The sequence below is a fragment of the Cotesia typhae genome, unplaced genomic scaffold (genome assembly GCF_013202065.1).
Source record: "Cotesia typhae breed Kobodo isofemale line unplaced genomic scaffold, CoteBio_Ctyphae contig_4, whole genome shotgun sequence".
Lineage (NCBI taxonomy): Eukaryota > Metazoa > Arthropoda > Insecta > Hymenoptera > Braconidae > Cotesia > Cotesia typhae.
This window is the reverse complement of record NW_027423748.1, coordinates 8,333,910-8,351,555: the sequence shown is the minus strand read 5'-3', so window position 1 is coordinate 8,351,555 and position 17,646 is coordinate 8,333,910. Positions and strand designations below refer to the sequence as shown.

At 30.3% G+C, this 17,646-nt stretch overlaps 2 protein-coding genes across 2 annotated transcripts in view; both read left to right on the top strand.

Annotated features, from left to right (window-relative positions):
- LOC141527202 (uncharacterized) overlaps positions 1-17,646 on the top strand; it is a 58,436-nt gene that overhangs the window by 560 nt on the left and 40,230 nt on the right. The window lies entirely within an intron of this gene.
- On the top strand, positions 295-4,703 carry Ctr9 (RNA polymerase-associated protein Ctr9). Its single transcript, XM_074242610.1, has 4 exons — positions 295-430; positions 594-692; positions 985-4,331; positions 4,455-4,703. Exons 1-4 carry the CDS (start codon positions 389-391, stop codon positions 4,501-4,503), a joined length of 3,537 nt encoding a protein of 1,178 aa, XP_074098711.1. The 5' UTR covers positions 295-388; the 3' UTR covers positions 4,504-4,703.

Sequence of the window (17,646 nt, the reverse complement as noted above, 5' to 3'; positions counted from 1 at the left end):
TGATTCGTGCTCTAGAGACAAAGTTGAGCTATTTTTTAATTTAGTTAAGATATCATTATATTAAACATCGTTCATCGTTTAATTTACTTGATAATTTTGATATTTTTAATAAATATCAATTTTTTATTAATATTTTATTTTAATAATTAATAAATTACATTGAAAAAATATGGTAATAGTTGTTACTCTTATTGTAAGATGTAAAGGTAAGAATCTTTCTTATCAACGAAATAAAAATAGCTACAACGCGGAGCTGTTTTTTGTTGCGTTTTTAGTTTGCGTCTTCATGCACTTTGTATGAGTAACGTTGTGATTGTTGTTTGAGAATGTCGTAATTAAACTTGTGTAATAGTGAATAAAATATAAATAAGTGCATTAATTCAAAACAATGGCGACTTCCATTGAAATTCCCCTCAAGGATACTGACGAGGTATGTACCAGAGTAATTATATTTTTCAGTGAAAGATTTTTAGTCAAACAACTGGATTTAACCTTTAAAAATGTAACCTTAGATTCTATACGATGCACTTAATTTAATTTATTAATATATAATCTTAATTATAACATTTGTAATAAAAAATTATATTTTTTAGGTTATTGAGCTTAGTGTACAACAACTACCAGACGGAGATGAAGTTCTCACGATTTTGCGTCAAGAATCAGCTAAACTGCACATCTGGGTCGATTTGGCTGTAAATAATTTTTTTATTTAATATTTTTGGACTTACAGTATCAGGAACAATTGTCAGGAAATTTTTGAGAAGATAATAGAAATTTTTAAATATTGAAATTTTGAAACCACAACAATATTAGTCGTATTAAAATTTCAAAGGTCAAACTGATAAAATTAAAAAAAAAAATTTTTTTTGAAAATTTCCACATTGGTGTCACTATCATCTTCTGAAAATTGTTGTAAATTATTGAAAAAAAAAAAATTAAACTAAATCAACGAAGTTTTATTCATATAATTTTTTTTTTACTTAGCTCGCATACTACAAACAAAAAAATATCGATGACTTTATCAAGATCCTGGAGTCTTCGCGCAATGACGCAAACACCGAATACAAAGAATTCGAAAAAGATCAAATGCGTGCCCTGGACATGTTGGCAGCATACTACGTCCAGGAGGCAAACCGCGAGAAGAACAAAGACAAAAAGCGTGACTTGTTCACCAAAGCCACGCTGCTGTACACTACTGCTGACAAAATAATAATGTACGATCAGAACCACTTGCTGGGACGAGCTTACTTCTGTTTACTCGAAGGCGACAAGCTAGATCAAGCGGACGCGCAGTTCAATTTCGTGCTGAACCAGTCGCAAAACAACATTCCGTCTCTCCTTGGAAAAGCTTGCATCGCCTTCAATAAAAAAGATTATCGAGGCGCGTTAGCCTTTTATAAAAAAGCCCTCAGGACAAATCCTAACTGTCCTGCAGCAGTTCGCTTGGGAATGGGTCACTGTTTCATGAAATTAAACAACCAAGACAAGGCCCGATTGGCATTCGAACGTGCTCTTGATCTTGATCCACAGTGTGTCGGTGCTCTAGTTGGATTGTCTGTGTTAAAATTGAACCTTCAGCAGTCTGACGACATAAGAAGTGGAGTCCAAATGCTTTCCAAGGCTTACACCATCGACTCTACAAACCCGATGGTGCTGAATCATCTCGCGAATCACTTTTTCTTCAAAAAGGATTACAACAAAGTCCAACATCTGGCATTACACGCTTTCCACAACACAGAAAACGAAGCAATGCGCGCTGAAAGTTGTTACCAACTAGCACGAGCGTTCCACGTCCAGAGAGACTATGATCAAGCCTTTCAATATTACTATCAAGCGACTCAGTTTGCACCATCAGCATTTGTTCTTCCGCATTTCGGTCTCGGTCAAATGTACGTCTACCGTGGAGACTCGGAAAACGCAGCTCAGTGCTTCGAAAAGGTCCTCAAAGTCCAGCCAGGCAATTACGAAACCATGAAGATCTTGGGATCGCTATACGCAAACTCACCATCGCAGTCAAAGCGTGATATCGCCAGAAATCATCTGAGAAAAGTAACTGAGCAGTTTCCCGACGACGTGGAAGCTTGGATAGAGCTTGCTCAGATTCTCGAGCAGAGCGACTTGAATGGTGCTCTAAATGCATACGGAACAGCCACAAAAATATTAAAAGAAAAAGTTGAAGCTGATATTCCTCCAGAGATTTTAAATAACGTTGGAGCGCTGCATTATCGTCTCGGTAATTTAGAAGAAGCGCGTAAGAATCTTGAAGAATCGTTGGCTCGTTCTAGAGCAGACGCTCAGGATGATCCTAATTACTACAATTCAATTGCTGTGACAACTACTTATAATTTAGCACGACTTAACGAAGCGCTATGTGTTTTTGATCGCGCTGAAAAATTGTATAAGGATATTCTTAAAGAGCATCCTAATTACATGGACTGTTACTTGAGATTAGGCTGCATGGCGAGAGATAAGGGACAAATTTATGAAGCTTCTGATTGGTTCAAGGACGCGTTGAGGATAAATAATGAGCACCCAGACGCTTGGTCTCTGCTGGGTAATTTGCATCTTGCAAAAATGGAGTGGGGGCCTGGTCAAAAGAAATTTGAAAGAATTCTCAAGAATCCATCGACTAGTACTGATGCGTATTCGCTGATTGCGCTGGGTAATATTTGGTTACAGACTTTGCACCAGAGTGGCAAAGATAAAGAGCGCGAGAAGCGTCACCAAGATCGTGCTTTGATGATGTACAAGCAGGTGTTGCGCAATGATCCGAAGAATATTTGGGCTGCTAATGGAATTGGTGCAGTTTTGGCTCATAAAGGCTGTGTTAATGAAGCGCGAGATATATTTGCGCAAGTTAGAGAAGCTACTGCGGAATTCTGTGATGTTTGGTTGAATATAGCACACATTTATGTTGAACAGAAACAATTTGTCAGCGCGATTCAGATGTATGAGAATTGTTTGAGAAAGTTTTACAAGTATCATCACGTTGAGGTGCTGCAGTATCTTGCACGAGCGTATTTCAAGGCTGGAAAATTGAAGGAAGCCAAGATGACGTTGCTGAAAGCAAGACGAGTCGCTCCACAAGATACTATTTTGCTTTACAATATTGCGTTGGTGCTTCAGCGATTAGCTACGCAGATTCTCAAGGATGAAAAATCAACACTGACAACTGTACTTCAAGCAGTTCACGAATTGGGATTGTCACATAAATACTTCCAATATTTGGCGGCTCATGGTGACAGAATGGAACAATTGGCGGAAGCTGAGGCTCGCAGGTGCCAAGATCTTCTTTCGCAAGCTCAATACCACGTTGCTAGGGCACGTAGATTGGATGAAGAAGAAAAGATGCTCCGTAAGAAGCAAGAGGAGGAGAGGTTAGCGTTCAAGTTGAAGCAGAATGAAGAAAAGAAGATAATTGAAGAGATGAAACGGCAAAAGGAGGAAGAGATGTTGCAAAAGCGACAAGAGTATGTAGAAAAAACAAAAAATGTCATTGTTTTTGGAGACATGCCGTCAGAAAAAGCTACAAAGAAAGGAAAGCGAGGAAGATCTGACCAATATGTTAGTGACAGTGGAGGTTCAGGTGGTGAAGAGCGAAGGCCTGACGATGCACCGAGAGAGAAGAAAAAGAAGAGGAAAGTCAGCGGTGATCGAAAAGAGCGCAGAAGTAGGAAGTCGGACAGTGATAAACCCAAAGGTCTGCGAGGCAGAAAACTTGGCAGTGGGAAGAAACCAAAGAAACCGGCACCAGAGGTCATCAGGAACTCCAAGTTTCTGTCTAAAGAGACTATCTCGACGAGTGAGTCGGAAAGCGAGGACGAAAGAAAGAAAGACCAGCCAGGCAGCAACAAAAGCAAAAAGCGGATCCGATCTGAATCGGAAGGCTCTCGGTCCCGTTCACGATCCAGAAGCGGCTCGAGAAGTTCATCGCGTTCAAAGTCCAGATCCAAGTCTAGATCTCGATCCAAGAGTGGCTCGAGATCAAGGACCAGATCCGGATCTCGTTCCAGGTCTAGGTCTCGTTCAAAGAGTGGCTCACGCTCGAGGTCTGGATCTCGACACAGTGGAAGTAGATCGAGATCTCGATCAAGGTCAAAATCGAGATCACGATCAAGATCAAAGTCTGGGTCACCAGCTAGGTCTAGGTCTAGATCGGGGTCCAGGAAAAGCGGCTCCAGAAGCAGATCAAGATCTAGGTCCAGATCTGCCAGTGGGTCAAGAAAAAGCGGTTCAAGGTCCAGGTCACAATCACGATCCAAAAGTCGTTCGAGGTCCAAGTCTAGAAGCCGCTCTCGCAGTAGATCTCGCAGCGCGAGTGGTTCAGCTAGGTAATTCAAATTGTTGATGATTTTATTTCAATTTATTGCTAAAAATGGCTAAACTCTGTATTTAATTAGTACAACATTAAATTTCAATAAATATATTAAGCAGTAATGAATGATTTATTACAGGTCTGCTTCACCGGTGTCAAGAAAATCAGTTTCAGAGAGCGATGGTTAATCTACAGGCTGTCATCCAGTGTAATACACTAATATCATTTTTTATACATATTGTAACTTTGTAAATAAGTCAAAACAACTAGACATTATTGAAATATAATAGGACTTGTAAAATAAAATGTGTATTGACTTAAAAAAGACATGTATGTACTTGTTAATTATTTTAATAAAAAAGACGTTTCATAAATAATAAAAATCAAATAGCTACTACTCATATTATTTATTCATTAAATTACAAGTTCATCAGATTTTCAAGCTGGCTTCAAGTGTTGAAGATAATCTGTCTTTATTAATTCAATCACTTGAGCTCATCTTTAGGTGACCTTATTATTTAGTTATTAATTTTGTATAATACTCAGCAATCGATTCGAGTCCCACCCTGTCTACATCTACTGTTTACTTTGAGTCTATAAACTATGCAAATAAATTACTGATTAATCAGTATCCCACTTCATAAATTATGCTTCGATAATTTCATTGACATTTAACCGTAATCAACATCATCTACTTTTATTTTTTCACATAAATTACATTAAAAAAAAAAAGTAATTTATTTTATTTTAATAATTTATTATTTTTCAAAACAATAATAATTATTAAAATTGTTTGATAAACTCTCGAATAAATATTGATAAATTTATAAAGTTTTTAAATAAATCAATCGCTGCTAATACTTTCATAGAACTTAAGAATATTTAAGTTGACTTTTGAATTTTCTAAAACTTTACATCATAAATTTTTTTCTAAAACTAAACTTATTTATTTTTTAAAGATATTCTATTAGTTTTTATTCAATTTTAAACGATTAATTTATTTAATTTATTAAATAAAAGTTAACTTTATACAAAATTTAATTTATTTAATAACTTTATTACGGTTTATCAAATTAGAAATCTTCATTTATTCAAATTTTATTCTACTAATGTCTTAATAAACTCTTGCAGCATACTTACTTTTAATAAAACCAACAAGAATATTCTCAATTTAAACTTTGCTGATTAACATGTGTCTTAACGTCTGAGAGTACATCTGAAATAAATTTTCTTGATGCTTTTTATGTAGACTAGTATACAAACAAGTTTCAGCATGAGTTTTGATGTCAACAGAAATTAAATTGACCAGTTCCAGACTTTTCATATTTATTTCTAAATTACAAATAATAAATAAAAAACCATAAAAACTTGAAAAAATAATTATATTTTATTAACTTGTACTACAAATATGTTTTCACCGGCTATTGCATCTGGCAATTTAGACAGTACATATCCTTTACACTGACATTGATTTTTCGTGTCAGGTAGAACGTGCCAACTCGTTTAACTGGAGTTTTCTGAGAGAAAAATAGCCGGAAAATTTTTATAAATATTAAAGTAGTTAGATGATATATTAAAGTACTTTAAAAATTTTATTATCATGCACAACATTTACTCTTATGTTTTTTTCAAGCCAACTTTTTCTTTATCTTATATTTTATGAGAGGTACTGCGGATTTGTATTATTGCTTTGTAAATTTATAAATATCACTGCGGATTCGGACCCAGCCTAATGGATTCCCTGGGAAATATTATTTACTAGCCCGTTGGGAGAATAGATATCGCGAAGAATTATTTATCTCGGCGTTCTGATAAGACCAGGACAGACAAACTCTCTAGAGCTTCAAGTCCTGCGGTTAACTCTTGCATATTCAGATATTTTACGGTATTAATTTTTTTTACGGTATTAATTTAATTAGTATAGATAAATAAATTAAAAAACTCTTATACTTCATTATAATGAAAAATTTTTCATTATGACAACTTTTGACAAAATAATATTTTAATCAAAAGTTAAATCGAAAATTCAACTCATAAAAGAGTGCTCATTTAATTTCAAAACTATCTAGTCCCAGACGTTAAATCAAGTTCGAAAAATTCATCACAAAACTCACTCTGATTGAGTAAGAGTAAGAATTCAAGTCAAAGCAAAAAATAAAGGTAAAAAAGTTCGAGAGTTGAATATGAATGTGGTTCACTCGGGCAAGTTTGGCTATTTCTCAAAGTTTCTCGAGCACACCAGAGTAGTTAGTAGTTATACGAGTACGAAAGTATAAGTATAAGTATAAGTTGAAGTAATAGAAGAAAATAAAGGAAAAACGAAAGCTAGACTGTATTTTAATCCTCAAGCTGTCTTCATTCCAAATACTTTAGAAGCTCTCGAATAATTTTTGGCTGTTATTATAAGGACTTAAGAAACTAATGACTCCACTAAATCCACCAGCTGTATTAAGCTCACTTTTGTTTTTGACTTGTGTTTTTTATGGTAAAGATGACACATTCGAGTAATCAATAGAACAGTGAATAGACTCTGTCAATCATTCGCGTCAATTGCTCGCAACTCACCTGTTAGCGTTTTATTTCGGTAATTGGTCTATTGAAGAAAGTGTTTAACTTATGATAGTTAAATCGAAAACTTGCCGGTAAACATATTGTGTGCATTGCGCGGACGCGTTGCCCATGGTGAGTACTCTAGATTCAGTAAGGTTCAAGCCGCATCGTAGTACGGTTCGCCAATAAAAAGTTATAACCACTAACTAGCTGTCTTACTTCCTCGAGCTTTTAATTTACTGTTTAATCCTACCGCGAATAGCGAGATTTCTTACTTTTTTTTGAACTTATTTAGCTTCCTTTTTCTATACTTGATCCAGCCGCTAGTTTTTAATGGCCTGGGTAAGTGCTTTTTTTATTTAAATTAATTTTTTTAAAACCGCTACAAAAAGTTTTTTTATCTTAACACTTGAATTGATTTTTAATTTTATTACTCGAGTTACTTTTGTAAATAATTTTTTTTTAATTCTCACAAAATATTAAAAAAAAATTACACTCAAAACTTTTATAAAGAATTAATTCGACAAATTTTTCACATTAATTTCTATAAAAAATTTATAGAACAAAAAAAATATTTTTATTTTTATTATTGAGGTTGAATAATAATTTGTCAGTATTGACGTATAAAAAAATAATAACAATAACACGTGATACCAAGTATGAAATTAAATCGATAGATTGCTATATAATGCCGTCAATCTGTGTCTTACAATTCTGACATTTTATTAATGATTTAACAAAGTAAAAAGCGTGGGACAAGGATAATAATAATGAGAAAAAAAAATTTTTTTCAAAGCAAAATAAAATTTTATCGAGTAATTTTCAATTACACGTCAGACTCGTTAATTGCGCTTCTCTTATCGAGATTCAATTAAGATATCCAGTTACCGGCAGCTTGTCTTGAAACATTTATACATTATAAAACTCTTTGATAGTTATTAAAAATGGAACATCTTTCAAAGTTTCTATCTGCAAAAAGTTCCTTTTTTATGGCTTACATTATGATTATTGAATTTAAAAAATATCTGAATAATGTGAGGTATCTCGGTAAATTTTTTATTCATTGAATGTATAATTTTTCTTTGAGGTTTGTAAAAACAGGATAATTAATGAATAGAGCAAATGGTAAATTTAATGGTTTAATTTACAAACGGATAGAACAGAGTATATAATGAGGGAAAATGAAAAGCAAATACAACAAAGGGATATGTTGTTTAATTAACACTGCAAAAAGTATTAAAATTTCGACGTATATCTTTGTTATTTACAGTTTTATTATTTCTTGTATACAATGATAATTAGTATCTATAAAAATGTAGATGAAAAAAAGCGAAAATTTTGGTTGATTGCAAAAAAAATTAATTTATAATTTATAATTAAATCAATCAAGTACGATTTAATAAATTTAAAGGTTCTTTAAATTTAATCCTTTGAAACACTTTACTAATCATATAAGAAATATTGCTAATTATTTTTGATAAGCTTTTACAATCATAAAATTTATTTCTATATATAGATTTTTTAAGGTTTCACATTTTTTTAATTTATTAAATTATTAAGCTTTTTGGAAGTAAAGATCATCTTGATTTACTCTTCTATTTACTTAAATTTCATCGTATTTACGTAAGCGCGAGTAGGTCGAGTTAAACTTGAGAAATTAGACAAATTAGTAAAATAGACATAAACTTCAGATGTGTATATAAACTTAATGTAATTACCTAAAATAATTAACTTCCATCAAATGAATAAGGCCACCCATAAAGTTCATCATTTATAAAACTAACTAAGCATATTTTTACGAGACATACAAATTTATAAGCAATTAAATAGAAATAGAATTATTGAAATCCAGCAAAATTAGTTTAAATTTTAATTAAATCCTATTTACAAGTCTGGCAATAGAAGCTTGAAGCTTGCAGCTCGTATGAATGCAATGCAAAAGTACCTGGACAGTGTATGATTGCAAGCAAAGTGAGTAATTTCTTGTGTAATGTATTGTCCATTGTTAAAATTGATTGTCGTGGTATAGGATGCAGTAGTTCATTCAAGTCGGCAACATAGAAGCTTTAACGAATGCACCTACGACCTCGATCGCTGCAACGAGTCCCATATCGTCAGAGTTAGTTTAGTTCTTCAGCACGCGTTCTGGTGATAATTATTCCCGCACGTATTCTTTTGTTAGAAATTTATCTTTTTTTCTTTCTCGAAACACTTTGAATTTCAATACTGTATACAGCTGTTTGTTAACGTTGTTCTATTGATTAATCAGGCGATCGGGAAAATTGTGTCAAGTTGTTTTCAGATAATTGAACTTTACTTATTTTTTATTGTCAATCGTTAATCGATTCTGTAAATTACAAATTCCAAGCTTCAATTCTCTAGTGTTGACAACTTTTCAAAGATTTAACGGTTTTGATTTTTAATTGAAATTCTACAAATAAAAAAAAAAAAAATGCTAACTGATCTTTTTAAAATTTACTTTTTAATTATTATCATCTTTATTTTTTTTTTAAATTAATAATCCACAAAAATTTTAATAATATTTGTTAGAGGGTAAAATGAAGGAGATTGATTTATAAAATCCTCTTTGATATTAAATTGTCTATATCATGTCACATAAATTAATTGATCAGCCGTAAGCAGGCGAGATTGTTACAACGTGAAGACTATCACATGCTGTGGTCTACTTGTGGCAATCTATCGGGGGAAAAATATGTGACCGGTACAGAATTTAATGTTGAAAGGCAACCAACCTTGCCACTTCGATTGATCCAAGAGTTAATCTTGATGTGTGCTCGAAACCCTCTAGAGGCTGAAATGGCTAGTAATCAGTTACTAGACACACCAGGGCTAGCTCGAGTAATTAGTTTAGCTTTTACTATACACACAAATCTTAATTAGTTGTTGTTAAATATTTTTTTTTTCTAAAAAGATAATTATTTTAGAATTTTTAAATAATTGTAATTAGTAGAAAAAAAAAAAAATTGTGAAATTGTTTTTGTATCTCAGAGCCTCGATATTGATACAAGTGTTAAAGCTTTTTATATTCTTATCACAGTAGCTAAAAATCTTTAGCTAAAGGCACGATCAGAACTCTAGATAGAGATAGCCATAATTGCTTAGATGTATACTCGAGAATCCGTGATGCATACAAGGTGATCTCAAGGCTATTTGTTTATCGATTATAGTTAAAAAATAATCGTAAATTATTTTATTTATTATTTTTCAAGATTGATGAGGAGTAAAATTCTTTAATAGGACAGAATTGACTAATTAAAATTTTTTTAATTTTTATTTCTGAAGTTTTTTACTAATTTTACTCTTAAAATAAAATTATAATTTAATTATCAAAGTTTGTAGTAAGCAAACATTAAAATTAAAAAATTACAAAGATTGTTGAATTTTTATGAATTGATTATATAGTGTTATCGTCAAAAAAAAATTAGAAAAATTAACTTATGACCTTTATTATAAAATTTAACAAAATAATAATAATAATAATAATGCTCAATTTAAATAAACGATTTTACCTAATATATGTTAATTCTAAGGTGAAAATTCATCACCAGTCGCTTCATCAATTTTGATAGGTAAATAAATTACTAACTTAAGATAATTGTATGCGTGTCTTAATTGTGGAAGTTGAGAGTGCTGTAGAATCGACGTATAGAAGTATAGATGGTTAGAAATTAACGATAATTGAAGGGTGGTCATTAAAGTTTCAGAAGTTTACTCTTTAAGTTTCTTACACTGATGAGGAAAATAGAGGGTGTACTCGTGGTAATTGACTGCTAAGGAGGAAAAACTTTGTGTTGAAACTATTTCACTATTTTATCGATAAACTCAAAAGCTCGCTGGTCATGTAACCAAATAAGCTCATATCTATAGTACATAGTTGTTTGTATCTTTTATATTTTATTTCATTTTCAAAAACTATTACTAATATATTGTACTCAGTAAATACATAAAAAAAAAAAAAAAAAAAAAAAAAATTACTACTGTCCAGTGAAATTTAATTTTGAGCATCAAAAAATTTTCTATTCAAATCCGAACAAATAAAATTTCTCGTGTATTAGATTTCTTTTTTATAGATAAAATGGAATATTTCTATGAAATATGAGATATCCGTTGAATTTTACGAGAAAAAAATATGATTGAAAAATAAACTAAAGATAATATATTTATTTATACACAAGTCGAAAAAAAAATTTTTATATTCAATTTACGATAAATGAAAAGTTGGGTAGGATTGTTTTAAAAATGTATATTCTAATTTAATTATAAATACATGAGATATTGCGTTAAGAACTGCAACAGTTATGGTATTTTTTAATTACTTACTTTTATTTTCTGTAATTATTAAATCCCATGATATAGAAAGTTATTGTTTGTTAAATTTATGACTAGTGAGAGTTTAAGTCAATATTATTTATTTAAGCAAAAATGACAAAGTAACTTGTAAATAATTATATTGTACATAGAGGTATAATTGAAACATTTAATTGTAGTTTGTGACAACTTTCCAATCTCAAATGAATACATATTAGTGCTTATATTTACTTTAAGAACAGAAACAAGTTAGTTCTTGTAAATAATTCATGTTATAGTACTGTTGAGATTATTTAACTTCGTTAAACTATTGTTATATTAATACAGTGGAAAAATATGGCTTTTAAACTTAGTTTGAAATAAAAGCTGTTAATTAGAAAAAATATTTAATTGAAAAAAAAATTTTTTACACAGTAGTATTAAATAAAAAAGAAAACATCAGCATTAACATTTGTTTTAATAATATAAAATTATTATTTAAATAAAATTTGTAGAAAGAGGATAAAATTCAATAAATTTGAAATTAAAATTTTATTCAATTTATCAAATGTAATTTTTTACGTCAATTTAATTCACAATAAAAAAATAGATATTTTGCGGGATAGAAATGTGTGGGGCATGAAAATTTATTTATTTGGATTTAATTCGTTCAATTAATTTTTTTTTCATGGATTTAATGAGCTGAGTATTTTTCAAGCGACAAAAAAGAGATTTTCTCCGGAAAAAAAGCGGTGAATATCGGAAAAGTTGAGGTCAGAGTTTCCGATCGTGTGGAGTAAGATGGGAAAGAAAAATAAAATGAGGAAAAGTAAAAAAGGAAATAAAAGGGATGAGTTGGTGTGTAGGAGAGATGAAAAACTTTCCAGTTTGTTCGCAATGGAATAAATTTCAGCTGAGTATAGATTGAAAAGAGACCGATAGAGAATGTAAGGAAAGAGAAAAAATAAAAAGACCCGTTTGAATAGGGGTCTGAGGTTAGTGATTCTCTTTCTACTTGAATTGTCGGACTCAATAGTTTCAACTTGATATACTGTTACGAAAATTTTTACTGGCTGTCGTTAGTTTATATAAATAGTTACCAGTGACCAGTGACCGGTAGCTACTCACTGGCAATCGATCACCAAAGCCTATTTGTCGGATAAATGTTCGAGCATGAGTCAGCTTATTTTTATGTTATTTCTCTAAATATTTCATTTGTAATAAACTTTGTGCTTTTAACTCAAATTTTGACATTTTCATGCTTTGTAAATATGAAAAAATATTTATTAATCGCTGTCATAAACATTCCACATTCTCGTTTGATTGTTAATCAGAGCCAGTTTTTGCTTTGTGAAGTGTAGATTTGATTTGTTAATTTTACAAAGCAAATCAATAGTAAACAATTGGATAATAACGTCCATTAAAGTATTTTATTTCTTTATATTAAATTGATACAAAAAATTAATTGCTAAATTAATGAGTGCATACTAAACTAAACTTTACAAGAAATATATTAATCTTTATTTTAATGCCAGTTGTTTCATTTTTATTCGTGAATAAATTTTGAAATACTCAAAGCTTTGAATAGAGTAATTAGCTTGCTTCATAAAATGCTTCCTTAATTTATTAAATTCTTCATTTGTAACTGTACGTCAATGATTACAATGAAGGTAATTGCAAGTAAAAAAGAGAAGTAAGACTAAATGATAGAAAAAAATTTAATCGGATTTGTTAGAATATAAAATTCGTACAATCACTTAGGAAATTTTATAATTTAATAAAAAATTTAAAAAGAGAAATTAAAAATATCTTCCGATTGTGAGGTTAAACTTTTGTTAATTATCTAAACGCATAGAACTCAAAGTTTTTAAGTAGCCAGTATATTTAGGACAATAGATAAGTCGATTTTTTTATAAAAAACATTATTCACATCCCGACGAAATACCAAATCCTTTCGCTTAATAGAAGCAGAGAGTTTCTAAGCCGAGGCGCTATTAATTCTCCAGAGCTTGAGATACATATTCATGTTTCTGTAAGGATCTGAAATTACTGAGCGATTCACTTTAAAATGCAGTTTAACTTTCGGCATACATTTTCCTCTGATTTTGAGTTTATAATCTTTTTGTCATATGTGCGTTCAATACACAAATGCAATAAAATATTTCATTTGTATAATCAAAAAAACGAATGAATTTTTTAAAATTATTTATGCCGTAAAAAATATATAAAAAGTACCAGAATTTTCAATTTTCTATCTCTTTGAAATGAATATTCAATGAAAATAGTATCGAGAAATAATTTAAATGTTCGAGATTTGAAATAATTATTTGGGTGAATTTGACAAATAAATATTGAATAAATTATAAATTTATAAAATCGTAGAAACGTCGAGAAAATGAATGCATTTTAATTCGTGAATATATGGCGGTATAATGGAATTGTAAATGTGAGAAGTTTTCGAATTGATTGTGTAAGCCATGTGTGTGAGTGTGTAAGTGTATAAATTCAGCTAGTGTAGTATGCACGGAAAACAAGCCAGGGAAAAGCACGTTGTATGAACATATGCTTTGAGAAAATGAATGAGTAGGTCGGTATGTTATAAATCATCAAAATATTTGTTTGATGTCAACCTGTCATCAAATAAGACGGAATATAAAACGTAAAATCCCAACTTAACAATTTTCTTGTGTTTTAACAGTCTGTCACTAGCAAAACGTGACTTGGATCAACTCCATTTTACATTCCTCCGACCTCGTATTTTTTTAACGTCAAATTAGCTTCAGGGGAGAAAACTTTTCTGGATCATATTTCACTTCAGTTATGCAACAAATCTGTTTATTCGGTTCGTTTTACTTTTTATACAGAACACTAATTTACATCTTACATATTATACAGTTCCAAAAATGACTAATATCAAATTATGAATCTTTCAAAAAATAGTTTTTTATTTTTTTAGATTGTGTGAAGGTTAAAATTTTTTGAAAAATTAGTACTTTTTAGTATATTTAATAATATTATGTGTCCTCTGATTAAAAATTTCGTTAAAAAACTCGGTAATATTAATTAAACTGCTTTTATGTACATAATTAATTTTGTAATACATATTGTCTCACAAAGATAATGAAAGATACTAGATGCGATTAAGCTATGTACCGAGACTAGAGTCAGCTTTGTTCTTTCCAAAAGAAAATAGCTCGTATCATCTACACGGTTTATTTTATAACAGATAATATTATTTTATCAAAGTCCGTAGGCGCCTTTAAAATAATAATGAAAATCATATTATCTCTATATATATAATTTAATATACCTTTTTTCAAATTTTTGAATCATAATTTAATCGAGTGCAATTGTTCGTTTGATGTTATTGTTCAAACAAAAAATAACATGTGCACATTCATGAAATGCAATAAATAATAGAAGAAGAATAGAACTTTTTTATTACTGTCGAGGAAATTGATAAGGGTGTGGTACTGTTTTATACAGGAGAATTTGGAAACGGGAACTGGGAAAATCAACAGCTTGTACAGACATTTGGTTAACCGCCGCGAGTCTCCAGTAGCTGTATACCAAACTATTTCACGTATATATTTTTACGTTCTCGTTTCCCTCGAGACTGTTTTTATTTTCTTTCATTTTATTTTCCATTTTACCTCATCCGGCTATTTTTCACTCTACACTTCCTATTTTATTCGTTTATTTTCATTATATATAAACTATTTTATTTATCTATTTTTTAACGGTACCGCATAACGTGAGCAATTAACACAAACTGACAGTTTTTGCGTGAATATCTAGTGTGAAATCAATCATTTTTAAATATTTCATCAATAACGTTTCATTTCTGTTTTTATTACCACACTGTGAGTATGCAAAATACGACCGAATTGTATAACCAGTTAATAAGTGATAAATTATAGCCGCAGAATAGACTGCGCAAGCTATAATAGTCTCTATACCTTTGTTAATTTGAAATCTATATTTATATTTCTAGATTTCTTAAATTTATGAATTTTTATATAATTACTTTTTTGTCTTGCTCAGTTCTGTTTCTTCAGAATAAATTAGTTTAACTAATAGAATTACTTTATAAATATTCTCTTACACGAAATTTTTTTTTTTTCGAACCTCTTTCCAGTCACCTGACGAAGATTGTAAAACTTTTTAGCTTTTTTCTCAGATCGCTTATGCATTACCTCAAAAACCTTTCATCCACCTTTTTTTCTTTAAAAAATTTATCTAAAATTCACTTTTTACAAAGAGGCTAAATAAAATTTTCTTATAGAGTTATATTTTTTTATTTGAATTTTATTCATTTTATAAGCGATCATTTTATAATCAAGTCAGGTGGTAGCGTTTCGGCACGACCCTTATCCATAATAAAAATAATAAAATAAAAAATAGGTAACATCAGGCATGCATAAGTCTACCATTTAAGAGGCGCAACGCTTTCTGCGAGAAATATGATGATCTCATCAAAAAATTCAAGGGTTTTACGAGAATAATTTATCTGTCACATTACACTTTATTTTTCTGCACATATGTCTTCGTTATTATGAAAAATGCTTATGTTTGCTCGAGCGTAGGTTTTTGCAGTTTTTCTAAAGTTTTTCCGTTTTTATCCATGTGTTTATAGTAATTCACCTTTGAAGCTCGCCACAAATTTTTTAATGAGACACATCAATTGATTACCGCCAATTAGATTTTGTCTATTCAGCCTATTCAGCGGGTTCTATTATATAGGATGAATGAAGAAAATAAATAAATGGATCGGTGCTCTGAATAATTGATGAAAATGCATGAGACTTATGTGAAATAAACCAGTGGCGTACATCGATGCTTGCGTACACCTACTATATGCAAATTGAAATGCATACCACAGAGTGAGAAGCGACAATTGAATCATGAAAAGAGATTTAACGAATAAATATACAGACCATCGCTGTAAATGAATGTTCTTTATTTTTAATAATAATTTACACAGACCGTTCTCATGAGAATTTTAATTCAATGAGCGGTTATCCATGCGAGCATTTGATAATTGTGTGTAACATTATTTTGATAGGCCCAATTTCTTACGTAAAATATTCTATGCAAATCTTACTTGAAAATTTGTAATTTAAAATTTTTTTAAAAAATTAATAAATAGAAAATTAATTCAAAAGAAAAAATCTTGAACTACAGAAAACATTTTGAAGAATTTTATTATCGTAAATCAATTAAGAAAAATTTTGAACTCAAAATGTTTTGTTTGAATCAAAATAAATTTTTTTTTAAATTAATTTCAAATGCAAAAAAATGAATGGTTACCATAACTGAGTCATCAATAATTATTACAAATTATTATCGCCCTCATTCTCTTGAGAATTAGTCGTGCGTACAGAATGCCTAGTGACTTTCGAGTCTGACAATGAGTATGAGGGGTTAACTTGATCGATTTTGCCCACGAATAATACAAAAATAAAATAATTTATTCCTTTAGCCACTAAAACAACAAACATCACATACGACTCTTTTAAACTTTATTTAATAAACAAAATTTGTAAATATTTGTTTTCATATCAATATTCGGCTGGAAATAACTCGATATATTTTTAGTGATAAATTTGATCATGAAAATGATAACGGGTTTGCTTTTAGAGACATTAAAAAGTTATCTACGGTTGAAAGTTAGTTGATAGCTCGCTTGCATAGACATTTTATTTTTAAAGGTTTTTAATTTCGTAACCAATCATTCAATTTGTTATCGAGTTTTTTACTCTTTTACTCAAATCATAAATAAATTTGAGTATCAGTGGAGTCATGCCATCACTCACTTTCATTATTATACTTTACTACTCAGAACTATCGACTAAATTCAATATTTTAGTCTACTGTTCAGAGCTTTTGCTGAAAGAAAGCTACTCCAGAAATAAAAGTAATTTTATACTGAAAGACGAAAGACGAATATACTTTTGAAGGATGAAAGCCAAAATTCAGTGAACAAAAGTTAAATTGTGAGTTTTAGAAGAATGTCAGGGAAATAAATGCGTGTTTGGTCGTACAATCAATAAAAATAATTTCCATTTTATTATTTCGAGATTTTTTCCAAAAATATTTCATTATAATCAACTTTCGTTTCATGCATGTACTTGACTATATTTTCGTGTTATTTACTCTAATCTAGAGATTAATCGTGTGATTAAAATAAAAAATTACAGGATAAAAATAATTTGTTTTCTTCATTCTAATAGTCTGATTAAATATTTTATTTTCGCGGTTCCTCTTAAATTTTGCACTGTAATATTTTCTCATGAACTTTGAATATCTTTCCCTATTACGGAAGTACGTAAAATCGATTGCAATATAAATGCTAATAAGGATTAAACGAAAATCAGATCATATATTTCGGAAAATTAGATCCTTAAATCCAGATTATTTTTCACATTCAATAGCTTACATTTATACTTGTTTGAAATCTGCAATTTATTAAT